This window comes from Colius striatus, chromosome 4 (genome assembly GCF_028858725.1).
Source record: "Colius striatus isolate bColStr4 chromosome 4, bColStr4.1.hap1, whole genome shotgun sequence".
In the NCBI taxonomy this organism is placed as follows: Eukaryota; Metazoa; Chordata; class Aves; order Coliiformes; family Coliidae; genus Colius; species Colius striatus.
The window spans coordinates 73,180,870-73,208,039 of NC_084762.1; the positions used below are offsets into that span (position 1 = coordinate 73,180,870).

At 42.2% G+C, this 27,170-nt stretch overlaps 2 protein-coding genes across 5 annotated transcripts in view; one reads left to right on the forward strand and one right to left on the reverse strand.

Moving 5' to 3' along the window:
* Positions 1–25,688, forward strand: INTS8 (integrator complex subunit 8). Of its 3 annotated transcripts, XM_061994511.1 has the most exons (27): positions 1–221; positions 1,662–1,836; positions 5,061–5,201; positions 5,627–5,698; positions 6,781–6,832; positions 7,760–7,942; positions 8,422–8,529; positions 9,245–9,400; positions 9,875–9,975; positions 11,307–11,448; positions 12,568–12,638; positions 12,775–12,950; positions 14,419–14,552; positions 15,172–15,282; positions 15,968–16,169; positions 16,736–16,857; positions 17,896–18,080; positions 19,497–19,530; positions 20,181–20,237; positions 20,320–20,381; positions 21,471–21,589; positions 23,355–23,458; positions 24,226–24,276; positions 24,898–24,971; positions 25,048–25,112; positions 25,206–25,249; positions 25,422–25,688. In XM_061994511.1, exons 1-27 carry the CDS (start codon positions 92–94, stop codon positions 25,536–25,538), a joined length of 2,988 nt encoding a protein of 995 aa, XP_061850495.1. In that variant the 5' UTR covers positions 1–91; the 3' UTR covers positions 25,539–25,688. The 3 variants fall into 3 exon arrangements, with proteins under 3 accessions (XP_061850495.1, XP_061850496.1, XP_061850497.1); XM_061994512.1 differs by lacking the exons at positions 25,206–25,249; positions 25,422–25,688 and having other exon boundaries at positions 23,396–23,458; XM_061994513.1 differs by lacking the exons at positions 1–221; positions 1,662–1,836; positions 5,061–5,201; positions 5,627–5,698 and adding an exon at positions 7,200–7,267.
* CCNE2 (cyclin E2) overlaps positions 25,646–27,170 on the reverse strand; it is a 12,907-nt gene continuing 11,382 nt past the window's right edge. For both annotated transcript variants that reach the window (XM_061994515.1, XM_061994514.1), the window contains one exon: positions 25,646–26,871. In XM_061994515.1, coding sequence (XP_061850499.1) covers positions 26,770–26,871 — 102 coding nt within the window. In that variant the 3' untranslated portion in view covers positions 25,646–26,769. The remainder of the gene's footprint in view (positions 26,872–27,170) is intronic.

The following is a 27,170-nucleotide window of genomic DNA, read 5'->3' on the forward strand; positions in this document are numbered from 1 at the left end:
GGTGGCGGCGGGCGGCCATCTTGGTGCCGCCGCCTCCGCCGGGGGAAGGGGAGAGTGGTGCGGGTGCCGCTCTCCGGGGCGGGCGGCGGCGATGAGCGCGGAAGCGGCGGACCGGGAAGCCGCCACCTCCAGCCGGCCATGCACGCCGCCGCAGACCTCCTGGTTCGAGTTCCTGCTGGAAGAGGGGCTGCTGGAGCAGCACCTGCAGAAGCCCTCTCCCGGTGCGTGCTGGCGGCCGCCCCCGCTCCCCTCCCCGCGGCTCTGGGCGCAGCCATTGGCGTGCCCCCCCGGCTCACTCGTTTCCCGGTGGGCCTTTTCCCTCTGCGCCGCGGCCCGCAGCTAGGCCACTGCCGCCGCCTGCTCGGGGCCTGCTGCAGGCGCTGCCGGCCGCGCCACTTCCCTATCCGCCCTCTGCCGCCTCCCCGCTCCGCCTCTGCCTCGCTCACACCCTCGGGGAGGTGCGGCGGGGCTTTGCCACCCCGCGCCGGTAACGCGGCCCAGGCAAGGCGCGCGGGGCGTGGGGGGCCGCCGGCGGAGGCCCGGACGGTGCCGGCGGTGGGGAGCCGCGGCGCAGAGGGTGAGGCCGGGCCGGCGGGCCCAGCCGCGGCGGTGCTGCGTCAGTTAGCGCAAACGCCGTCTTTTTGCCAGGTTTACATTAACACTGCTATTGAATAACTTTGTTTCTCGGTCTTCCCCGTGTGCTCCATCGCTTCTCCTTTCGCGTGTCTGTTTTGCTTGCGGAAATGTTACAAGTTATTTATTTTTGCAATGCGAAGTGTTGTTTCTAAATATCATAACAATTTGCAGCTGGGGTCTTTCCCGTTCCCGTCTCGCTAGCGCCCGGAACTAGAGTCCTCCTAAAGGCTCAGCGGTGGTACTGCTCTGCCTTCTTAGGCCTGGAGTGACTAGATGTATTGTAAGAAACTGACTATATTTAAAAATGTCTGATATTCTGGTGTTCTTAAGGGGGCATAGTCTTTGTCAGTACCTGAATTCTACACGCAGATGGAGGAAACAGGAAAACATGGGACAGTGTTGCCTTTATAAAAAGCAAATTTAAGCATCGTTAGGGTATCTTTTTGTGCTTGGATCTTACACTGCCATTCTGCAGCTTAAAATTGTGATTGATACTAGGTTTATGTTTCGCAAAGTTCAGTGAGCATGTAACAGTTATGATTTCACATCAGTTTCTCTAAACAGATCAAAGATACTGGGGAGACTTATTGTAAGGGAGAGATTTGGGGACTTTTTTTTATCAGCCTGAAACTATCTTCTAAATGTGAAGTACCAGCAGTTGCTTGTACATATGTGATTCTTTTCTGCATTCTAAATATAAGTAGATATATTTTTTTGCAATAGTAGACTTGTGTTTTCAACAGACATCTCTTATTTTCTGTAGATTCAATACTGAAACATAATTAATACAAAGTAGTGAAAATGAAGTGTGAGAAAGTGGTTACCATGGTGAAGGTTAAACAAAGAGATGTTGATAGTCTACTTTGAGTCAGCACAAGTGAGATAACGCTTTTGGAATCAGAATCTGCTGGGTGACAATGTCAACTGTATAAATGACAAGGAGATAAAATCCCCGTTCATACCTGCAACAAGAAGTTAATTTCAGGGCTTACAAAGAATTTGAAGAGTGACTGTGTCTTTTACAGATCCACCACCTGTACAGCTGATTGTTCAGTTCTTGGAACAAGCTTCCAAACCATCAGTGAATGAACAGAATCAAGTCCAGCCACCACCTGATAACAAAAGAAATCGCATTTTAAAACTTCTGGCTCTTAAAGTTGCTGCTCATCTGAAGTGGGATTTGGATGTATTGGAGAAAAGGTATCGTCCATACATCTTCATGATGAAACTACTAAACTGAAGTGGCTTGAGGTCTTTATTTTAATAGGAGGCAATCTGTCTTGCAGTATCTTCCTTATGTTAAGAGGAATCTTGGATGTGACAGCTGAAATCAAGTTTAGTTTCATCTGTGAGCTAGAGAAGGGTTTTGATAAAGACAGTGTCTGTGAGCAAATCAATAGTGTTTATGATTTAGACAGCAGGAATAGTGCATCTTAGACATTAAGATGTGTACATCTAAACTGCCTAAAGATGAATTTTAGGTTATAATTGCTTCAGTTTTGCTCATCTAAGGAGCTCTCATGTATCTGTGAACTAGATTACTGAACTGAGAAACAGAAAATTCCACCTTTGCATTTTTCCTTTTAGTTTTTTTTCAACCCAAATAATTTTGGCTGGTGAATGCTCTTATAAGGTAGAAAAGTCGGAATGTTCTTTACTCTGACAATGCTAAGCACATTAGGGAGCTGCACTGCAGCAGTGTGAAATCTTAGTGGGGGTGATACCTGCCTCATTTGTAAACTTGCATAGTACCGTAGAATCATTTAGGTTGGAAAAGATGCTTAAAATCATTGAGTCCAACTGTCAGTCTAGCACTGTTTCATCCTCCACTAAGCCATGACCCTATGTGTTATGACTACATATCTTTTAAATATCTCTGGAGATGGTGACTCCACCACCTCCCTGGGCAGCCTGTTCCAATACTTCACAACAGTGAAGACATTTTTCATACTGTCCAATTAAAACCTCCCCTGGTGCATCTTGAGACTGTTTCCTCTTGTCCTATCACTTGTTATTTGGGAGCAGAGACCAACACCCACCTCACTCCAACCTCCTTTCGGGTAGTTGTAGAGAGTGATCATATCTCCCCTCAGCCTTCTCTCCTCCAGACTAAACATCCCCAGTTCCCTCAGCCACTCCTCATCAGCTTTGTTCACCAGCTTTGTTGCCCGTCTCTCTCCAGCACCTCAATGACCTTGTAGGGGCCCAGAGATGGACACAGTATTTAAGGTGCAGCCTCACCAGCACTGAGTACAAGGGGACAGTCACTTCCTTGGTCCTGCTGCTCACACTATTTTTGATACAAGCCAGGATGCCATTGGCTTTTTTGGCTACCCGGGGACACTACTGGATCACATTTAGGCAGCCATTGAGCAGCATCCCAAAGTGCTTTTCCTTGGGGCAAATTTCCAGCCACTGTGCCCCAAGACTGTAGCATTGCCTAGTGTTGTTTTGGCCCAAGTGCAGGACATGGCACATGGTTTTGTTAAACCCCATACAATTGACCTCAGCCCTTCACTCTAGCTTGTCCAGGTCCCTCTGAAGAGCCTTCCTGCCCTCAAGCAGGTGTAGAGTGCCACCCAGTTTGGTGACATCTGCAAACTTAGTGAGGGTGCACTCAGTCCCTTCATCCAAATCATTGATAAAGATGTTAACACATTTAGCTTGCAGACACCTTGAAAGAAGAAAGTTCTTCGTTGGATAAAAGTTAGTGAGTGTGTTAAAATTATTTTAAAAAAATCATGTTACATGATTTCTCTTGAGTTGATCTGAAAATCCTTTGTTCTTTATGATGTTGTATGGATTTCTTTTGTAAATTTCAGAAGCATTCAAAAAAATCTATATTGCAATAATATTTTTGTCACCTGTTAAGCTATGTCATTCATGTCTGCCTTGGTGAAGTGGTGTGAGGCAGACTTAACACTTGTCAAAGTACCTTTGCTAGGTACTGCAGAGCTGCAGAGAATGGGCAGGATCTTTTATTGTGGTGAGTTGTGAAAATACTGTATGGGCAGGATATGATATACAATAGGAGGTTTTTTTTATACATACCTCTGCCTTCAAAGCTAAATGTATGCGAACATGTACAAGAGGACTACTTTTCTTGTATGGCTATTTCCCTTCTTACAGGAGGAGTTGATGCTGTGTATTTTCTTTCAGTACCTTTTCTTAAAAATATAGGTATAATGCTGATTAAAAAGAAGTTCTGCTCTATGACACTATGGGACTGATTCTGGGTTTTTAAAGGATTGACTTGTCTATGGTGGTTGTTTTGAGAACTAATCCAAAGTCATTTCAACTATTAATTTAGCATCTGTATGGTAGTTGCTCTTATTCTGTTAGCTCCTGAAGCCTGAGATTGTTTTTCATTAAGAAATTTTATTTTTTAACTGGTTATACCCAAAAGTTCATTTATGGTAGCTTAAAAGGAATAAAATAACAACTTGAGACAAGCTTTTTTCTAAAACTTCTGCTGTTATAAACAGTTGACTGTTGTTCTACTTGTGTAGTGAAAACAGGATTCCTGGACCTCACATAGTAAAACCAGCATTTGTTAAAATGGTAGCTTGACAGCAGACTTTGAGTCTGATGTAACACAAGACCTAACATTTGTTAAACAAGAATTCTGGCTTTAGTTGCTACACCTGTAGTTTCACTGGCTGTTTTCAATGCTGTTTGCAAGGAATGCAGATTTTTCACAAGATGAGAGGTACTTCAGTAGTAGTTGATGACTTCTACTTTCAAATAATATCTGAATAAACAACAGTGTTTCAGTTATGTTAAGTCATACCTCAAAAGCTCCAAGTGATGAAGTCCAGCCTGTGTCCTTTCTAATTTTATCAAGGAACGTCTCTCCCAACTAATGTATATGTTACATAATACAGCATATGATGCTCTATAGTACCCTATTCCATTTCCTAGTCTTCACTAGGTAAGGCTTTGCTTCTTAACTTCATTAACATCCACCAGCTAGTGGATGCTGCAGAAAGGGAGATAAGCCATGATAGCACAGAGAAATGTTCCCTTTTATGTGAGTGAAATTCCATTTGCAGTGGAAATGTGGTGACTTACCTTCTGGAAGTATGATTGGGACTACTTTGAAAATAACATCTTACCATCTGCCACCTACTATTCTAGATGACTGGATTATCCTGGGAACTTGTTTATGAGGACTAATGCAGTGGTGCATATTGGTAGCTCAGTAGTGAGGGCAACCTTCCACTTGGGTTTGGCTTATGCTTTACATACCAGATCTAGAATGGCATCTGATAGCATTTCATTATGCTACATAAATGTGCTACCGCTGCTTCCATAGGATGTTGAGTAATATTGTTGTAGTACTGAATAGTAGTGCTTATTGTTTAAACATTCCAGAAGTAGGATTACTATATGAGGTATCTGATTCTCTTTTTTTTTTTTAATAGCTTGTCTGTTCCTGTGTTGAACATGTTACTGAATGAACTTCTGTGTATCAGCAAAGTTCCCCCGGGAACCAAACACGTGGATGTAGACTTGTCCAGCTTGCCCCCAACCACTGCAATGGCAATACTACTCTACAACAGATGGTAAACTACTTTAAGGCAATGATCTTAAAATAATGACAGAACAAAGCAATGTTTTCTTTCATTTTTATACTGGTATGTAAAACGAGGAAGAATCTCCAAGTAACAATAGCTTTGTGATCTGTAGTTTGATTTTAGTGAGGAGCTGAGTCTGAAAAGCTATTCTACGCTGGTTTTGTTCCCTAAAAAAAATAGTCAAGGTAGCAGTTTAAATGTTCAACTTGTAAAGATAAAAATCTTACTGTCTTTTAGCTTTTTATGGATGTATAAGCATTTCTTAAATACCAGATATGCTCTTGAGTAGAGAATGTATTCTAATGGTGTAATGTATCCAAAATGGTGAACTGATATATTTAAGGGGTATGAAATCTGCTTATTACATTTCTGAGGCTGATATTGTTCTTTGCTTATTTTTTTCCTTGATATAGGGCAATAAGAACCATCGTTCAAAGTAGTTTTCCTGTAAAGCAAGTGAAACCTGGTCCACCTCAGTTAAATGTGTAAGTTACAGGTGTAATTAGTTAGGATTTCATGTGTAATTTGTAACCAGAAATTTAATTTCTAACTGGATTAAATCATGTTAATAACAAACAGTTGCTTAAAATGGCTAGTTGTAGCATGAAAAACTTGCATATGTTTCAAGTATGTTCTTACTTTCCTGTCAGACGTGTTTGATACATAGATGTACTTGTTTGTTGTTCTACTCTTAACATGTTATAATCTCTGTGACTTTGCAGAGGCATGAAAAATTGTGGGAGAGAGTGGTGGCAATTTGCGTAGGCAGAATGATAGTTCTCTAGTTTAGGCAGGGTGTTTCTTGCATCCTGTTTTACCTTACAGTAGCCTGATGAATGTGGTTATTTTGATGTAACAACTCACTGCATTGCATGATAAAATGCGAAATACTGAAGTATTTTCATTTGCTTCATTAGGCAACAATTTGTAATTTTAAGTCAACATTCATTTTGCATTCTAGAAGTTGTGTGGCTTTACTCACCACCCGTCCTTGAAATTGACTTTTGCATTATAAATTTCTCTGAAAGTCAGGAACACTTTTCAAGTGGCTTGTATTGACTTTTATGCTCTAGCATTAGGCCATACTTGAGAGAGTCTGCTAAGTACTACTCCTTTTACTAATTTTACTATGAGTCTTGTATTGTTCTGTATGTATCAGAGTCTGATACTGAATAAAAAAAATCTGTATGGGAAATGATTTAAGAATACTTTTAGATTTTGGATAAAACACTCCCACCCCTGACACATGCTCAAGAACATTTAAATAGTGAAGCTTCAAGAAACCTGATTTCTTCTTGATTGTTTTGCTAATATTAACAACCTGATTTTAAAGAAAAAAAGCAACAAAAACTTTGTAACTTCCACTGTTTTTATGTTCTCATCCAAAACTATACTTTAGTGTGATAATTCTGTATTTCAGAGACATGAGAACAATCAGTGGTCCCATGTAATGACATTTAAAATGTAATTACACAAAACTTCCTGTGAATGAATTGTTGTGGTCTAGAACATAACATGCAGATTTGCTTTATAATTGGGATCTTTACCTCTTCTCTCTGTTTGCCAGGATGAACCAGATACAACAAGAAAAGGAACTAACTGAAAATATTCTGAAAGTGGTGAGACCTTTTTCTCTCTCTTAATTTTTCTTGAATTTGCATGTCAATATGAATGGACAGGAAATAAACAATTGCATCACAGTTTTGTTGGATTCAGCACATTCAGTACATTTCTATTTGCCACAGTTCCCCTGTGTGCATTTGGGACAGTGTTACCTCTGCACTGCACATAATATGGAATTTGTTTTGTCTGATTAAAGTACTTTTTTATCAGCCCATCCAGAAAGCCATATGAATTGAGCAAGCCCCTACAAAATCGATGTATTATAAACCATGGTTGAGCTGCAAAGTCATGTGGCATCAAGATTCAATACTTAAAGTGGTTTTTTTTAGAAGTATTTAGTAGCTGAGTTGTTTCTATATGTAGCTTTTAACTGAATGCTAGTTGTGCCTGAAGAGTTTGAGAGAAGCAAAAAGACCAGACCCTCTACTTCGGTAAGTAGTTGAGCTCATTTTCCTCCTCTTGTTCTGCTTGGAATAATTTAAAGAATTTGTATTATAAGTTTTTTACACTTTTTTCTTTTTTTATTATTATAATGATAATGAATTTTGAAAAACTCTCGCTGTTCACACAGAAGACTTATTTAATCTGTGAAATAGTAACTTAAAGTAGCTTACAACCTGGTTGTTGCATAACTTACTGCTCCAAAAATGAACAAAAAGGTGTAGGTGAAACAGGGGAAAACGTTTTGTTTTAATTGGAAGTAAGGATGTGATTCTTTTTCTCAGAGTACTTGAAACTGAAGAAGTCGTAAACTTCTTTGTTGTATAAGAAAAGCAGGAGCAGATTCTGTGTAGCAATAAGACAGGTGTATAAGGACTTTTTTTTACTATCATTTTACTGTACTGTACATTTCTAGTGTTAAACCTGGAGCTAGACTCAAAACCAAGAAGTTCATTGTTTTCAATGCATTTGAACTCTTACAGTTGAAAGAGCAGGCTGCTGATTCCATCCTGGTCCTAGAAGGAGCACTTAAATTAAACAAAGATCTTTATGTCCACACTATAAGAACTCTGGATTTATTAGCCATGGAGCCTGGTATGGTGAATGGAGAAACAGAGAGTTCCACAGCTGGACTGAAAATCACTGCAGAGGAGATACAGTGCCAGGTAGCTTAAATTGAAAGCATCTGTGTAGAATGCATGTCTCTTTCTTTAGATGAATTGCTAACTAATATATTTTGGACAAATTGTCATATTTTTCTGTTAATGTTTCCTGTGTTTGTTTTTAAAGCAATGAGATATTATAAACTCACATGATTATAAATTCTTTTGACAATGTAAATGTTGTTGCTCCCTCCTCACCAAGCACCTCACTTCCCTCACCTGCCCCTAGAGTAAACCAGGCTATGGTAAGGACAGCTCATTGCATTGCTCCTACCAAACCACAGACCATGTAGTTAATGCTTGTGGGCAATTAACTCATAGTGAGGTCATAGTTAAAGAGGAAATATGTAGGGAATGTCTGTCGGTATATTACATAAAACTAAGAATACTTTGTGTAAGGTTTGAACTAAAATACTTAATGTTTATTTTAAATGTTATGTAAATTTCCGAGATAACCTGTTTTATGTTGATGCTATTTGCAGGTTTGCTATGATTTGGGTGCAATCTATTTTCAACAAGGAGCTACAAATGCAGCTGTTCATGAAAATGCTAAAGAAAAATTTTTCAAAACCAAGGAGTTGATTGCAAAGGTAGTGAATGGTTTATTAGAATCTGTTTCACTTGTGGGGAAAAAAAAAAAGCCTGTCAATTATTGCTTCCTTCTTTAGCAATTTAACTGGTACTCTTGTTCTTAAAGAAATTTCATGGGATTTTAATGGTAATTTTTGTGTTTTCATGTTTTTTGTTTGAAATTGCATTAATTGGCTGCAATATATATAACTGCTTTGTTCTACATGCTACAATGAACATTCTCTTACACAAATTGCATTGATGCAAGAATAATACCTCAGGTAATAATATTAACTCAACTGAACAGTACACTCTGTGTCCATTGTGGTATTTTGGTTGTGATGATGTGTTTTTTGAGGGAGGTAACCATATAGAACTTTGTTTGGTTGGTTTTTTTAAAATCAGACTTTCCCTTGGAAATCAGATTGTCTGTCCTGACCTCTTAAAAGATATGTTTAAAGTTACAATTAAAGAATACTTCCTTTTTTATTTTCTTTCATATTTATGTTGCTAAACTGCAAAATTCTGATTTTTATTTAAATAGACAAAACATGGCCTAAGTAAAGAGCAGATATAAAAATAGTCCTTTTCTTAAAAAGAAAGTGTGTCCACACACATTCTTTTGTTGTTTATCCATTACTTGGAGAAGTTGTGAGTCTCCATCTGTGGTTCTGAATGATGCTCATGTTCCATCCTATATTGGCCGCTAAGATTTGAGTAACTGTTCCCTTTCAGAATGGTTCATCATCGCTTCACTTCACCATAGATGAGGAACGGTTAGCTGGGTACTGCCAAGCTTGTGGAGTTCTTACCTCATCTGACGATGACGCATCTCAGCAGGCAACACCTTATAGTCAGATCCATAGCTGTATGAAATCTGGCAACTATCAGGTAGGGTGCAAGAATAAACCTACATGTATTTGAGGTGGTTTTATTGTTCTACATGGATGCTTCCACCTGAGCTGATAGGGATTTTAGTATATTTAAGTGTTCCATTTGACCATTAACATACTGGTTTAGAACACACGTGTAAAGGAATATAATATTACTTCATACATTAGATGAAAATATCTTGGATTCCATACAATATAAATATTTCCTGCTAGCTGGTGTGTGGAATTTTGTGTTTCAGCAAATGTTGCTGCTGAGATGAGCAAGTTTTGTTGTTTGGGTTTTTTTTTTCTTTGATTCCCTAATGACAGAGAACTTGTCTGTTATTTGGTCCCTTTCTGGTTGTTAAATGAATTTTAGTATTAGATATGGGTGCAAACTGCTTCTGTTAGTTTGATCGTTTTTGTATATAAGAAAAATACTTTCTCTGTCTCTTTTGCATTATCCATTATTCCAACTGTATTTGCATTGCAGGACTTAGTGAAGATATTCCTTGAAGATAATCTAACCCTCAGTTTACCTGTTCAGTTCAGGCAGTCAGTGCTCAGAGAACTCTTCCAAAAAGCTCAGCAAGGGTAAGACCTTAAATAATGACCTGTTCAATGATGATGAAAAACAATTTTCTTGACAAGTATACCAAATTACAACAAACTACTTGCATCCAAGAAACTTCAGCCTTTATGTCTGTTACCAGTAGCCTAAACTATGTCTGCCAACTGAGGAGCTATGTTGGGATGTGTCTCACTCTTAACACAGAATTTTACCACTTTACCATTTTTTTTAAAAGTGTCATAATTGATGGGGTGTGTGTGGCTGTATATATATAAATAATAAGTTAACGCTGCTTTGAAATTCTTCTTAAACTTGAAGTCAAAGCTGGTCACGTTAACCATACTAAGCAGTAATGTTGTAGGAGAGCTGTGGTTCCTCAGGACCAGTGTCAATGCAGTTACCTGTGATTAGAATCTTTGTGCACTGCTGAACTAGCTCAGGGCTGAAGGATTAATACAGCAGATTAAAAAAGCAGAGAGATTTGGGCACATTACAAGGGGAGCTTGTGGTTGACTCCCAGTTGAGAAATGCTGAGCACATAGGCTGCATCCAAAATGCAGCCTTCTGTGGAGTTTAGATACTTGAATCAAGACATCTCAAGGCATCTCCATGTAGCCATGATGGTTACTCTTTTTTGAAGGAAAAGTGCCTACAAGTATTTCAGTTGAAGTGAGAGAGCCTCATAAACACATGTATGAGTAAAAAGAAGTATCAATGGTAACAACCTCTTGGATAAGAGCTTAGTAGTTACCGAATTCAGCTTTCACTTCAGCCAGAGAGGATTCAAATATCTTTTAGAAGAGCATCTTGGAGGACGTAGCTGGACACTGTAGGGATCTTTTAATTTCTGATACAGCTCATCCAGAGTACCTTTGATGATGAATGCTAGACAGATGGAGGAGTGACTTTGCAATCTAGTCACAGCAGATAGAGAAGGGTTAAGAGAAAGAAGACATGGATTCTGGTTATTTGTTTTGGTTTTTGTTCCTGACAATGTGTTCCGAGATGCATAAATGTTCCTGAAGTCCTTTGGGCTGTCAGCCATGCTCAGGACATAGTAGCCAAGAAGCAATGCACCTTTGTAGCAATCGCTCTGCTGGAACTAGTTGGAGTTCCAGTGGTGTTCAGGCTGATCTGTAATAAGATCTATGTGTGAAACAAAGCTGTGGGCAGAGAGGGGAATTTTCTTCTAAAGCAGGTTTGTTCCTGGGTAAACTGAAGTAGATCCTGAGTAAAGATTTTCTGAGTGTGTCTTTGGATAGAGTGTTTTGGTATCTGACACCTGGAACTTTGCTCTGTGTTTGACCAACTCTGTCAGAAACATTCTGTGATCTTTGGTTTTGTGTTCATGCAGGAATGATTCTCTGGATGAAGTTTGTTTCAAAGTGTGCATGTGCAACACAGTCTGTGATGTATTGCAGGGTCGAACAGTTGATGTTCAGTTTTGTCAACTGTTTCTGAAACCCAGCAAAGAGAAAATAGACTTTCTCCTTGAGGTAAGAAATTACCTGTAATTAAAAAAGACATCAGTATTTAGTGAGATATCTCTTTCTCTGTATAACTGTATTACTGTTCCAAGTAACCCTCACATTTCTGAAGCAGAGAAAAATACTTTGTAAGGTAACTCCTCAAACTTTATTCGGCTTCTTTGCAGTTAGTACAGTTATAGTTTGTTAGTAGACTTGCATCTGGGTTCATAGCTCTGATTCCATCTGTTGGGGGGGACTTAGGTTGATCTGTTGTTTCAGCTTGGATTTGAAATTGCTGCTATTCCTGACATCATTAAGTTATATAGAGACATTGAATGTGTTTTCAGGGAATGAAGGAACAAATTCTCCCAGACAGGGATACTAGAAAGAAGTATCTGTTGAAGAGGACTGCTTTCCCTTACCAGCTTTGTTGTAAAAGTTAGCATGTCATGAAATGATCCTGAGTTACTGTATATGTGCAACCCAAAGTGTTACCCTTAGTAAAGCTTTTTGAGAAACTATTATTGCTCAAACTCAAATTACTCCTTTTGTTGCTTTCCTGTTACTTATGTATCTTTCCTTAATCTCAGCCTCCTCCTTTGCTTGTCTCCTGAAGCATGTGGTAAAAATTGACTGGCAGTACTCTTCAGAGCATGTTAAAGGTGTTACGTCAGCTCCTTATGTTAGGACTTAAATATATTCTCAAAAGAAAAAGCAAATTCAACTATCTAGTTATCTTTCAACTGATAAGTTCAACGATCTAGTTATCTTCTAACTGCTGCTTTTCTTTAAAAAAAAACAACATTAATTTTGGCGAATCTTATAGATTTGCACTTAAAAATGTTGATTCATTTTTAAGCTCACATGGAAGGGCTGCTATGTACTTAGTCTTGGATACACCAATGTATCATAGAAATAGGAAAAAGGGAAGTTGTCTGAAACATCCTGTCTAGTGAACAGGTTGAGAGAAACTCAGAGCCATCTGTGGTGGCTACAGTGTTTATGAGGTAACTGTTGCCTCCCTTGAGGGAGAGGATTACTGGTTGATACTAATTGCCAGTCAGAAAATTGAGCTCTGACTGTCTGTAATTAGGTATTTTAATGGTTCTAAGGGGTTGTCTAATTATTTTCTATTTTCTTTCCCAGGTTTGTTCAAAATCAATAAACTTGGAAAATGCTTCTGAAGCACTGAAGAGAAAAATGGCAGCATTTCTCAAGTATGTACCCATAGTAAGGTAACACGGCTTTGCGCTTTGGGAGCGTGCTAATGCAGCACAATCAATGTTTTGAGAACTAGCTGGAAAAATAAACAATTTCTTCCTGCTTATGTATTATCTTTTTTTATTTGTTTAGGAACTTGTGTTTGGGTTTGGAAGATCTGCATCTTGTCTTCATGATTTCATCGCATGAGCTGTTCATAAAACTGCTGAAAGACGATGAACGGAAGCTGCTCATTGATCAAATGCGGAAGAGATCTCCTCGAATCAATCTGTGCACAAAACCTGTGACTTCTTTTTATGATATCCCAGGTAATTTCCATTAACTTGTATGCAGGTAGTTACCTGTTTCCATTCTTGAGGTTACTATGTTCAGGTCTGTTCTCAGGAAAAGATTAGAGAGAAAGTTTCTAAAATTAGAAAGAATACTTGCCATTTTTAGTTGGTGAATATCCTGCTTGTAGGCAGCTGTTGTTTGCTTGTATTTTCCTTCTATCTCACCTGAATATCATATGCTCAAAGTAACGTGTCCCAGCTGACCAAGGGAAAGAGGTGTGGCAGTTGGTTTGAACCAAATCTGACTCTGGCAGATGTTCCTAGAAAGGGCACCCTGCCTCTGGACCTCCATCAACACTAATGCTCGTGTGGCTGTGTGGTGGACTGGACCAGGTCTATCATCTGGATGAAGTTTTGAACTTAGCAAAGTGAAATGCAGGTCTTTTTGGCCAGTACATTTCCCAGATACGGCTGTCTGGCTGTGCAGCTGCACAAGTCAAGGTTAATGTAAGAGGTGCCAGGTAGTGACCAGAGCTGGAAATAACTTAGCTTTTTGGCTCTAATACAGTCTTGCATTGGCCTAAGACAGTTGTGAAAATGTGTGTTTTCACTAAAGCAGTAGAGGAACTTCTGTTTATGCAAATCTTGAACCTTATTGTAGCAAGGGCAAGGGAATACTCAGAACTGCTGCTTGGGAAAAGGGGTCATTTCAAGCAGCCCTTTAGGCCAGGGAAGCTGAGAAGCTAGCACAAGGTGTTCCTTGGGAGGGCACGAGAGGATAACTGGGGCCTACCAAAGCCTTGATGTATCTGCTGTTCTTGCTGTGTTAGACTTTGTTTCTTAGTAAAGAAACATAAGCATCTATCTGGGATGCATCAAGAAGAGTGTGACCAGCAGGTCAAGGGAGGTTCTGCTCCCCCTCTACTCTGCCCTGATGAGGCTTCATCTGGAGTCCTGTGTCCAGTTCTGGGCTCCTCAGCTCAAGAGGGACAGGGAAGTGCTGGAGAGAGTCCAGCGCAGGGCTACCAAGATGATCAGGGGACCAGAACATCTTTCATATAAGGAAAGGCTGCGGGAACTGGGGCTGTTTAGTCTAGAAAAGAGGAAACTGAGGGGAGATCTTATTAACATTTACAAATATCTGAAGGGTGGATGTCAGGAGGTTGGGACATCCCTTTTTTCTGTAGTAGCTAGTAACAGGACAAGGGGTAATGGGATCAAACTGGAACACAAAAAGTTCCACTGAAACATAAGAAAAAACTATTTCACGGTGAGGGTGACGGAGCCCTGGCACAGGCTGCCCAGAGGGGTTGTGGAGTCTCCTTCCTTGGAGGTCTTTGAGACCCACCTGGACCTGTTCCTGTGACCTGATCTAGGTGAACCTGCTTCTGCAGAGGGGTTGGACCAGATGATCTCTAAAGGTCCCTTCAACCCCTACCATTCTGTGACTCTGTGATCTACATAAAGAAGGATTTCACTGGAGATCTGATTGCTTTTCTTCTAGCTTCAGCAAGTGTCAATATTGGCCAGCTCGAACATCAGCTCATCTTGTCAGTAGATCCTTGGAGGATTCGCCAGATCTTGATTGAGTTGCATGGTATGACTTCAGAACGACAGTTCTGGACAATTTCAAATAAGGTAACTTATTTCCTGTGATCATGAGGGTAATTCATGGAGTGGTTAGGTATCAGACTGAAACGAGCAGTACGTGTTTTGTCATGCATCCTCAGTGTGGTGTTGCTTTTCTTCCTTCTCTCTGCATGATTGTGGTTTAACAGGAAAGATGATAAATATCTAAACTCACATTCTCTATGAAAAGTATTAGAACAAAATGCATAACCTTTGTTTTAAGGATTACTGGCTGTATCACAGGCTTTCCTTGAGAGATTACATTTCTGTAGCTTTTGCTATTGATATTCTGACTAATTAGCAATATTAGTTTAAATTCTTGTCATTAAAAGCTGGGAGGAGGAGTGAGGTTTTTGTGAAGTAAGGATTTCTTGTCTTTTTTTTGGGGGGGGGGGGCAAGTTGCTTTTTTTTCCCCAAGTTATTGCCTGTTGAGAGCGGGGTAACTAACTGCTTTTACTATACTTCTATATGAGCAATACATTACTTCTGATTAGATGTAAAATTGTAAGTGTTGACACTTAGATATTGAAAACAATTGCCATCTGAGTTTTGTTTATAGTGTTTTAAGCAGCAACATGAATTCTAAAACCTGTTTCTGTGCAAATGTCCTGTGTATTTCTCTCCCAGTGGGAAGTACCAAATGTTTACGGCAATGTTATTTTAGGAATCAAAGACAATCTGACTAGGGATTTGGTCTACATCCTTATGGCGAAGGGATTACACTGCTGTGCGATTAAGGTGAGCAGGCTGCCTGAAGAACTGGTTGAGTTAGTTTAGATAGTTGAATTTTAACAACACTGGAAACATAGAAAGCCCTTTATGAGAAAAAGAACTGAACAACTAGTAGGCGAGGGAGATGTGTTAATACAAGCTCGGTGTGTCGTGTAACAGTTAAAGATTTGTCTCAGAGTTGCGTCAGAGCAAGAATAATGACTTCCCAGGGAGCTGGCCCTGCGGATAACTTCATTCATATGAAGTTTTGATTGTGATTATGAAGCCATGTTGCATCTAACCCCAGCCATCATCTGATTTGCTGATACAAAGTGCTCTTCTTTTGGCTATCTCTTTCATTTACATGAGGAATTTACAGGAGTGCTGTTCTGTTTTCCTTCTAATTGACGATATTGTGCTTTGCTAAACTATAGAGTAAAACCAGTTGGTACTTATTGTGCCAGTAGTTACTTTCTGGTATGTTTTCTGCTTAAACTTCTGGTTTTGTGTGAAAAATCTGGGACGATTGTAACTGTTAAGCTTAATAGCAAGTCCAAAGGACTCAAAAAACACAAATAGTAATTGAGATGTGTGAGCACTGCTGATGAGAAGGGCTGCTGAGGCTGGTTCACCCAGGGTAGAGCAGAACAGCACATTAACATCTAGTCTTTTCCCTGAATCCATTAGGAATCGTTAATGCTTGTCCTTGCAGGATTTTGTCCACGCAAAACAGCTTTTTGCTGCTTGCTTGGAGCTTGTGACGGAGTTTTCTCCAAAACTCCGTCAAGTCATGCTGAATGAAATGCTCCTGTTGGACATTTACACTCACGAAGCTGGTGCTGGTGTTTCTGGAGAACGTCCCCCTTCTGATCTTATAAGCAGAGTCCGAGGATATCTGGAAATGAGAGTACCTGGTAAGTACAATGCTGTCTTTCCTGGGATCCAGTAAAGCACAAATGTTAAGAGCAAGGGGAAAAACCTCAACTTTGTATTGTAAATTTACGTTCAGGAGTATGACTGGAAAAACAGCAGTGGAGTTTGACACTGGTTTTAGTGAGTCTTGAGAATTTTGGTTAGATTTTAGAGGCTGGAAATGAGACCAGCAGCATCATGTACTGCTAAATGAGACCAGCAGCCTATGTGCTGCTGAGCACTGACAGTTTGTGCTCAGCGCCACTTGAAGAACCTGACAAGGATAATGGTGTGCATATTTGCATGAAAAGTTTTGCTGGTTGTTAAAGCTCTCTGCATGATTTCACACTGTGGGAGGAGTGTAGCACTGATGTGGTGAGAGGAAGCTGTTGTTGCTCTAACTTTCGGAGGCGGAGTCTCTGGTAGGGCTGAGCATCATGATTTCATGTGCTAGATAGGGAACAGAAATGTCTGATCAGAGGGAATGAGTTTTGCTTGTTTTCATATAACAGTTTTCTCAAAAAAAAAAAAAAAGAAAAGTATTAAGCCTAGAGCCCCTTTTTTCCAGATATTCCTCTTCGACAAGTTATAGCTGAAGAATGTGTTGCCTTCCTGTTAAACTGGTGTGAGAATGAGTATTTGACCATGCAAGTTCCATTACCGCTGGTTCAGACTAATCCTTACGTGAAGGTGAGTGCTCAATCACAAAGCCTTGCCAGGCTGTAATTGACTTTTTCCTGCTGAAGCTTTTTTACTGTACTTCTAAAAGTATGTACCCTTCTGTGTCATGAGCATCATGTTTTTTGGCTGTAATGAATTAAGTCTGGGATAGGAGACATGAGGGCTAAGCAGTTTGTTTGATGGCTGACCACAGACACAGAAACTGTGCTGTAAGCACAGATGAAACACACTGCACTTAAGTCCTTGTCAGCTGCCAGCTGAGGTTGCTTCCATGAGCATCAGGCACACATAGTTATCACCCATAAGCTGATCGAAACCCTGTAGCACTTCCATAAAGGACTTTCCTCTCAGGTGGAGCTGAGCCTAGATTCACGAAGGAGGTGTGTGAAGTGTACAGATCTCAGGCTTCATGTCTGGTTAGTTGTGTGTTCCTAAGACAATCCTTTTCCAAAGGTGCTACAATGGTTCCATTTGTTAACCCAAAACCAGTGTTGGATTTCTGGAGACATTCAAGCACTGCCTGTTTTAAAACTTTACTTTCAAAGTGGCTTTATAGTAACGTTTCTACTTCAGACTCAGGCAATGAAGCTGCAGATCATATTACTGGATAGATTTGATTTGGTCTGCTCTGCTTCCCTGTGGTATTCCCTAATTTCCATTTTGAGGTTTGCCTGCATAGCTGAAGGTGCCACTTGCAGTCCAGATTAGTTATTATATGACACTTAAGGGAGTTCTAGGGAGCCAGTCTTTGTAATATATTTTATGGGGTTTAGATCATTTGCAGTATGCTTAAGTAGAGTGTAAAGGTTGTTCTCTGGAGCCTGTAGTAATAATACACTCTAAGGAAACTAAAAGGGAAAAATCCTCTGTTTAATTCCTGTCTTGCAGGTTCCTCTTCAGTGTCCTCTGACACCAAGTTTAGGTGCATTACTCTAGTTTATAACTTAAAATAGCTTTGTTAGCTGTTTTAAATGCCAATAATTCCTCTGCTGAAGTCAACATCCAGAGAAGCTGTAGTTACTGTGTTTTTTCCGTTGCACTGCATAGCTGGGACAGTTGCTGGCTGCTACATGCAAAGAACTTCCCGGTCCCAAAGAAAGCAGACGGACAGCTAAAGACCTTTGGGAAGTTGTTGTACAAATCTGCAGTGTGTCCAACCAGCACAAACGGGGCAATGATGGCAGAGTGAGTTTGATAAAGCACAGGGAGTCTACACTGGGAATTATGTACAGGTGTGTTTTATTAAATTACTTTTAAAGATTGTTTGGATTCTGTATTTGACCCTGTGTTCCCTTCAGAACTTGTCTGGATTCCAACATGAGTGGTGGCAGCGGCTGAAGGTCTCATCTGAGTGAGCAATCTGCCCGCTGGTGCTGCTGGGTATTGTCAGGGAAGTGTGGGATTGCCTTTCTGGAGACAGGAGAAGGAGCAGGTGTGGGGCTCAGGTTGATGGATAGACACAGGAGTGCATGTGCCTGTGCCTCTGTCATAAACAGTGCAGATCTTTGGTAACGTCAGGGGCACCCAGAGGACAGGTCTGCTTCACCTCCAACAGAATTGCTCCCCAGACTCCATTGACTGTATCAGTTGACTGCTTTTATAACTGTATTAAACACCTAGCTCACCACACGGGGCTGTACCTGGTTTTTAGTTTCTGAATCTAAAGTTAAATGTTATTCAGTCTTAAAATGAAATTCTAGTTGAGCTGAGCTGCTGGGGAGAAATTTCACTGTTAGTTGCCTAACCTCTGCCAGTCTTAACCTTAACTGACTGATTGATTGATTTGCTGTCTTCTCTACTCATTAAGTGTGTTCAGCCTTTTCTGAAGTCCAAGCCTGATTATAAGTTGCCTGTTACAGTAATTTATGGGTTATCTGTTTATACCAAACAGCTTTCCATGTTAAAAACCGGGGAAAGGTGCCCCTGTGAAGCTACTGATGTTTCTTTACCTTCCTCGAGCTGCCCAGGTTAATGTGTACCTGAAGGCCAGCCGTGTCTGCTTCTGTGGGATGGGTGAGGGGCTTATGTGCTTGCTGTAGGTCCCAGCTGTGTACTCTGGCAGGGAAAAGGAAGCAGCAGAGGTGTATTCGAGGATACTGAACCTTTTCTGACCCCTCTGACTCAAACAGCAAAGGGCAGTGGCCCTGTTTCTATTCTGGAAAAGAAGCAGTAAAACCTTTTCCAAACAGGCTGTGCTTGTCTGGATGGTCTTATGATGACAGCTTCTGATGTGGCATGATGACAGGGACATGGACATATGTTAGAAATGATCCTTATGTACCCTCCATAAGCCTACAGGTCATTGTGGCAATCCTAGCTTGCGGAGTTGCAGTGCAGTTCATTTGCTCTCCTCTTTAGAGTCAGTGATTGGCTCACTGCAAAGATTTGCTGACTTACAGCTTGATGGACTAACAGATACCTCTTATTTAACCAGGTATACATGTGAGAGTAAAACTTGCTAGTGACTGTACTAAAAGTGAATGACCTGCTTGAATGTTTTCAGCTACATACCCTACACTTGTAACCTTAGTGGTGAAAGGCCTCTTGGTAGGTGAAGAGTCTGTTTTACTGACTCTCCAGTGTATGAAGATTGGGTAGATTCTTTGTGTGAATGATTACTTACACGGGTATTTGTGTCCCTCATTTAGGAGTGAATTGCTGTCCTTCATCAAAAAACTTCGGGTAAGTTACAGGGGTCTCATCAATGTGTTTTGCAGCCAGAACTTTACTTGGATATCCTATTTTTCTGGACTTTACCTGCTAAGTTCCAGGAACCTGATAGCCATCTATGTGTTTTGCAGGGCTGAAGACTTTGCCATATCTGCCATACAGCACTGGGGGGTAGCTTGGAAAAAAATAAAACTTCTAAATTGTGACAGTGCAGATCTGTTGATGCCAGGAGTATCTTTTACTGCAGCTGTTAGGAAGCAAAGCATTCCTTTGGTAGGGAGAAGGAAGCTGCTATTTGTGTCATAGCTAAGCAGCATAAGTAAGAGGAAGAGTAGTTGTTTATAGCTTATTGGTTTGTAAAGGCTTGGAAAGTTGTAGGAGACGGAGCTGAAGTTTAAGGTTAGGTAGTGGCCACAGAAACAGCATGAAGGTGTGTAAAAACCTAAGTAAAGTTTATGTCCAAGGAGTTGTTCAGGATGATCTGAAGTAATTAAAGACTCCTTACAGAAACTTATAATATCCTTGTGTAACAGTATTCTTAAATTATTGCCCTATTTCAACAGGAAATTGCAGAGATGTAAGAATTTCTTAGCTAGCTTTAAAGCTCAAGGAGGAAAGTGGGGTTTTGTTAGTTCACGGGAATACTTTTTTTTCCTTTACAGGAGCCGTTGGTTTTAACTACAATATTGTCTCTGTTTGTCAAGCTTCACAATGTCCGGGTTAGTATATACCATAAACATCTCCCTGGCTTTCCTGAAACCTTCCTCTTTGTGATTTCTCTTACCATCTTTCTTCTCTTAGGAAGATATTGTGAATGACATTGCAGCAGAGCACATTTCCATCTGGCCCTCATCCATCCCCAAGTAAGAAGATGGTTAAAAATGCAAATTTCAAAGTGCATGTTTATGTAATTAGTTTGTTTCCAGTTACTGTGTGTTGGCTACTGTGTGTGCCCGTGAACTCTGCCAAGTGAGGGCATCGCTGACCCTCAGGTTGTGGCAGATGGGGCTGATTTGTACCGAGGTTTTTGCTCCTAATTTGGTGGTCCTGATGGGCATGTGTGTGTGAGAACCTGAGGAGTGTTTTAGCCGTGTGCTTTGCTGGGTTAGAGTGACTATGTGAGCTACAGAACAGATTAATGAGAACTATTTGTTTTAATACAAGTGTTTTTTAGGTGTATTTGAGTAATTGCCAAAATACTAAGTGACATATAGTATGTATTGACCTGGCTGAGTTGAGCTGTGTTTCTCCACTGAAGTTTAGAGGCTCTGTGAGGCCAGAATCTCACTGCTGTAGGTCCTGTGAATGCATCAGGAGATGTGACTCTTATGAGAGAGTGTGATGCTTAGTGCAGGTAATCTGTCTTTAATTGGTCTGATTTGAGTAGCCTCCTTGTTACTGATGTAGCTTTCAGTGTCTACTGTGGGCCAAGCAGAAGAAGGTGCTCGTCACTGTTACCAGAATTTGACAGTAGGGTGAGAAAAAAAGATAGTTTAAAAAATAGAGATTCCATGTGAGTTTTGGGAGGGGCTGCCCCAGCAGTGTGCCCTCCTTTCCAAGCCAGTGACACAGGTTTAGAGACTGCTGTCTGTAGCCATTCATGCAGATGTTGGGGTAAATTTGTAGTGGTTTCAGGTGTTGTCTTCAAACTTCTTGAAACTAAAAAACACATTCTTGCACAGAAACCTTCTATGGTGTCAGCCACAGGTGAAGTTCTGTCTCTTTTTCCAAATGTGTGAAGGGTGGATGTGTTCTGTCAGATTTATTGCATGGGTATGATCCAACAGCAGTCTTGGTCAACATCAAACATTTATATGGGTTACTTTTGCTTCACAGGGAATGTGAGGTCCTTTGGACTTAAACTAGACTGGAAATCAGATGGGGGTTTAAAAAAAAAACCTGGCAATCCAAAGAGTCATTTAGGAATTGTTTTTCTTCCTTTTTTTCTTTAGTCTTCAGTCAGTGGACTTCGAAGCTGTGGCTGTTACAGTAAAAGAGCTGGTCAGCTATGCGTTGACTATCAATGCAAACAACCACTTCTGGTTAATTATTCAGGCAGATATTTATTTTGGTAAGTGAAACCAGTGTCTGTTTCTAGCCTGTGTGTTGGGGTACCCTGCTTCTCGGAGATTTGCTTGACTAATCGCTCCTTCTGTTTCCTCTTACGAGAAGAAGCTGAAGTGATATGAGTGTAAAATCTTTGGATGCACAGTTGTAGGTGAATTTGAGAGGCTAAACCTACAGAGAGACAGCTTTTGGTGGCTGGTGCAAACATGCTTTCAAGTAAGAGAAACTTCAAGAGTCATCCTTAATTTCACATTTTTTTTAGTGTGTTGGCCCTTGTGTAGTATAATTATGCCAACTCCTAACATTCAGGTCTTTTACTGAGTGAAGGGAAAGTTGTGTGACTAGTGTGTGCTTTTAAATGTGGAGATGAGCTTCACTGGAGCAGAAGCTGAGGCGAGTGGAGAGGGCCTGTGTTTTTGTATGGGAAGTGTCTAGGATTTGTGAAGAAGCATGAACTCCTGATCTGGCTCTTGCCTGTTGTCCCTGCACCCACCACTTCCCCAGCACATATTGATGCTCCTCAGCTGAGACCAGGCACTGGAACTGGGACATAAAATGTTTCAGGTTGTGGGCACCATGACAAACCACCTGCCTCCCTGCTGCTGTGCCAGGGCAGCAGCCACTTGGGGAAGCCTGGCCCAGCCAATGTGGTACTTGGCTTTGTTCAGTTATTGCCTAGTCTAGATTCAGTTCCTGGGGCTGACTTCATAGAGAGAGGGCAGAGAGGTAGCTGCTGGAGAATGAACTATCAGAAGATATCAGACAAGTGTGATGCAGCCTGGTGTGTGTCTAGAGAGGGATGTTCCCATAGCCAGCCTCAGAGGGAGCTGGGCATCTCTTCCACTTCAGTTATCTGTTGAGACTACTCTAGTGAAATTTAGCATCTAGGCCAGATTGATTGTTTCTGGCAATAAAATGGGGTGTGTGCCGTGCCTCTGCCATCTGGGCTGTCAAAAGAAGGCAAGGGGCACATTTCCAGACCTCTTTTTTTTGGACTGGAAGCATGTCTGTGGTGTGCAGTAATATTGTAGTGCAGAAATCCTAGCCTGTTGCATTCAAAGGAGGCAAATGTGTCTAGAAGATGCTTTATAACCCTTGGGGTGAGGGCAGGGGTCTTAATCCAATGTTTATTGCTGTCCCCTCATACATGGGAGGATGATGCAGGGTCATAAATTGTCAGTGTTTCCTGCTTGGGCATAGTGCAGCAGTATCCTAGAAAGGAGGATATTTATCTCAGAAAGGCACCTGAAAGAGCAGCTTTCAGGCTGGAGCACTGCTGGCACACAGCCAGGTCTGTTTCAGCAGCAGTGTGGATGAGCAGGATGCTCTGGCCGGTGCTGTCTGTGCCTCCGTTCAGTGAGCACTTACTGGGAGTAAGACAAGTGCTGTGAGGTGTGTGTGGTGGCACCAGCTGGCCCCCCCTATCTCACACAAACTAAACTCCACAACCACCTGCCTGCTTACTTCAATGAGAGCAAACTTGTTTTCCTTCCTAAAGTTGATGGATTGAAGATTAAATACCCAGAAAGTGAAAAGTAATTCTCCTAAGGCCGGACTTTGCCTGTATTGCCGCTTTTCCTGATTGCGTAGTTCTCTGCCTGTCGCTGGTTTACCACCTCCCGAGTGTCTGTTTCTTATGCAAGTCACTGTCCCAGTAGCATCTGGCTGTGAGACACCGTATCTAATAATTCTGTAAGCGTTTGATCTGAGTCTTGGAAATAACTGCTGTGTTTGCTTTTGAGACCTTATTTTGCTTTTTTGTGCTGCAGCAACGAATCAGTATTCTGCAGCCCTTCACTATTATCTACAGGCAGGAGCCGTGTGCTCAGACTTCTTCAACAAGATGGTACCACCAGATGTGTACACAGACCAGGTGAGTTCAAATGGGATCTAGATCTACAGAAAGCTCTCTGTGTAGAATACCTGACTGAATCCATAGAAACCAACATGCATGTGTTCCTGTCACCTGTACAGTTTTATGTCTTGATGCATGTAGGGGTATGAATGCTCATAGGTCTGGTTTGCTTTGCTGGTTGCTTGGAGGCCATGGCAAGCCTGAGGCTGCTGCTCTGCTGAAGGCCAGAGGCTTTTCTGTTAGCTCATAGACTGGAGGTGCAGAGCTCCCAGTGGGAATTGTGCTAGTGTTGGGCTGCAGCGTGATCGGGAGCAAATGGCAGGGCTAGGAGCAGGGACAGCACAGTGTGATGTTGGTGTGGCCATCCCCAGCCATTTGCCTGGAGCATTAGGGAGCCACTGCCCTTCAGCAGGCCTTAGGAAGCAGCTGGCCCTGGGAAAAACTGTTTCCCTGTGCGTCAGACACTGGCTGGTGCCCTGAACATTCCCAGCCCCAGCAAGGCTGTGCCCTATGCTGGGCTGCAGTGGCATTGGGGTGGCAACAGCTCCCAGCTGCTGCCCAGAGCCCCAGCTGTGCTCTGTGCCCCTCAGGCAGGAGCCGGGTGCTGAGCTCTGCCATGAGCCCAGAGGTCAGTGGCTGTGCCAAACACCAGGAGGTGTCAGGGAGGTGAGAACATGGGTGGCTGTTTTGCTGCTCCTTTGTATTTAAAAAAGAATGGAAATTGCTGTTTGTGTTCCAGTACTGGCATCTCAAAACTTGTGTTTTGTCTTTTGACCATTCTGCAGGTGATAAAAAGAATGATCAAGTGTTGTTCTTTACTCAACTGTCACACCCAGGTAAGAAGTGAAACCTCTGTTTATAAACATGTTGATGTTAAAAAAGGGGACTTTTATGACATGTAAGACCTCATGCAGCTTTCCTTGTGAGTGCAAGGTGCTGTAAGGCAGACTTTGGTGGTGTTACTGTTGCTTCTAGGACACCCCAAGGATGGAAATTAATGAGCAAATAAACATGTCCGTGGAAATGTAAAAAATAGAAAGTCTGGAAGTTTTGGGTCCCATTTTTCTTAGGCTACACACTTTACAAAAAAAAAAAAAAGGCATTTTTTTGTAGTTGGTGTAATGTCTGTGGGGTGGTGGTGGGAACCTGTCCCTGTTCTTCAGGATAACCTTACATGGCCAGTGGTGTTCAAGGGGGGTGGTTGATGCCCAAGAAGTGACAAGGCTTTTGTTAGGCTGTGATGTAAGTTACTCAAGGGCATTTAAAACCTGGAAGCTGAGTCAGTCTCTTTAGCTGTGAATAGAAAGTATTTTCTTACTCTTAGCTGCTCGTGTTGGTATTTGGGCACGAGCTGTGTGTGCTGTTGCAGTGCAGGAGCCTGGGAAGAGGAGGAGACTGCTGGGGTGACAGCCTGGGGCATTCAGGCTGTCCCAGTCACTGTGAGCTTTGCCTTCCAGGTGGCCATTTTGTGCCAGTTCCTCAGAGAAGTGGACTATAAAACTGCATTCAAGGCACTGCAGGAACAAAACAGGTACAGCTTAGAGCAGGGAGTAAATGCAGCTGCACGAGTGATGACTGTGACTAACCTGACCTGTGCTTTCTGGCAGCCACGATGCCATGGACTCCTATTACGAGTACATCTGGGATGTCACCATCTTGGAGTATTTGACCTGTATCCTTTCACTAGAACACCCCTGCAGAAAATGGGCATGGGCAGAGCCAGTCCCTTCCCCCACCCGAGTGCCTTTTCTTGACTCACACTCAGATCTCCACCACAAGCGAGGCGAGACGGACAAGCGGCAGATAGCTGTAAGTGCAGCCAGGGCTGGGGGCTGCCTGACTGGGCAATTGGCCGTGGAGCATGGGTGCTGCTGGGGCTGCTGGGGGAGTAGCAGAGCCTCTTCCAGCCCTCCCTGGCGCTGGAGGGGCTTCACTCTGCCTGAGGAGCTGCTTCCAGCACCATCTCCTCTGTTCTTTCCAGATCAAAGCCATTGGTCAGACTGAGCTGAATGCCAGCAACCCGGAGGAGGTCCTGCAGCTTGCTGCCCAGAGGAGGAAAAAGAAGTTTCTCCAAGCAATGGCAAAACTGTACTTCTAGGCTAAAGCTGGGCGCCTGTTAGAAATGTGTGGCAGTGGAAAAAATACCTTCCACGAGGTGGTTGTTATTTTGTAAATTCATTTAATTTTTTTTACAACATTTACAGTCCAGTAGCTTTGTTTTTAGAAATAAATGAAATCTTATCATAAACCCCTTATTTTTACAAACTGTACAGAAGGCTGGAAGCAACTTCAGCTAGTTCCACATGGCTTGTTTGAAAACATGACTTCAAGTTTGCCAAGTTAGGGTGACCTGACGGTAAGGTGGAGGAGGGAGCACCAATTCTCTCGTGCAGCTTCTGGGACTGCTCTGGGTCATCTCAAACTTGCTCCTCCCTGTGCCCCACCTCCAGGGCCATCATGAAAGGAAGGAGACCACCAACAGGAATCTTTTCCAGGACTGTCCCTTCATCACAGAAGTGAGTCAGAGGTAGTGAATATTCCAAGGAAAATGCAGTAGTTAATGCTGTTTATAAACACTGACAAAAGACAGCTCCACAGTTTAAAATACTGTTCCTAGGCAGGGAGTGGTTGTAGAGCACCAGTAGCTTGCTTCTGGCCATATCCTCTGCAGTTCTTGGTGCCTTCCTTGTTGCTGCAAGGTAAGTGGCTGGGTGCTGTGGGGCAGTAGCCCTTCCAGCTAGGCTCTGCTCTTCCCAGTTCCAGGAGAGTGGCAGACAGGCCTCTGCCACTGCCCAGGGTCAGCGAGACACACGTCCTGGAGCGCCACTTGACCCCTGTCAGCCCCCCAAGGAGCCAGTGCAAGGCAGAGGGCAGCCTGGCCCCCCAGGGCCCAGAACCACACTGAGCTCCAGCCTGGCCCAGGAAGGGAAGAAAACAGGTCCAGAGGAGGTGATCGGTAGAAGCTGCCCTTGAGGTCGCGTGTAGCACTAGCCCAAGTTGAAGCAAGGCTGACAGCTGAGTGGACAAACCTCCACTCAGCCCTTTAAAAAAAGTTCTAAAAATTCATAAGTTAGTTAGGAATGGTCAGAGTTAAACTAAGTTGTGTCTGAGAAGGAACCAAAGTAGCCCAGGCTCCTGGGACAGCCTGGGGAGATGCTTGGTCTAACTTGTCCAGTCTGTAGGAAGACACTGGTGTTCCCTCTGCTGCTCCGAGGCTTTTCTTTCCCAAGTCTTGAAGAGCAGTAAAGAGCCTGAGTTACCTTGAGGGGGGTCGTGTTCTGAAGCACCAAGACCTGTTTCTGAAAGTGTTTGTGACTGTTGTCCATATTTCATTTCTTCTCTGTACTTTTGGGAGGGGTTATGATTCCTCCTATTGTCACAGGTGATAACTGACCAGGGGCAGTAGCTGCTACTCCATTATTAACTTCTTCCTGCGTGTTGGGGGAGGAAGAGGACAGTGAAGAGCTGTAACAAAGTTCTATTCTGTTTCACTAGTACTGGGCTGGGCTTCCTCACACTATAGTACCTGAACTGTAGAAGCAGAGTTAGTTAGGATACTGAATAACAAAGCAAGGTGATGTTGCACAGCAAGGTAAAGATTCTATCTACTTGGAACCCAAGCCTTTGGTTCTGTCCTGCCAGTGTTACAGTAAAACAGGTCTAGATTATAGGGTCATGAAGCAGGAGCCAGGCACAGACTGTCAGGTACTGCCACTCACACTGGGTGAGG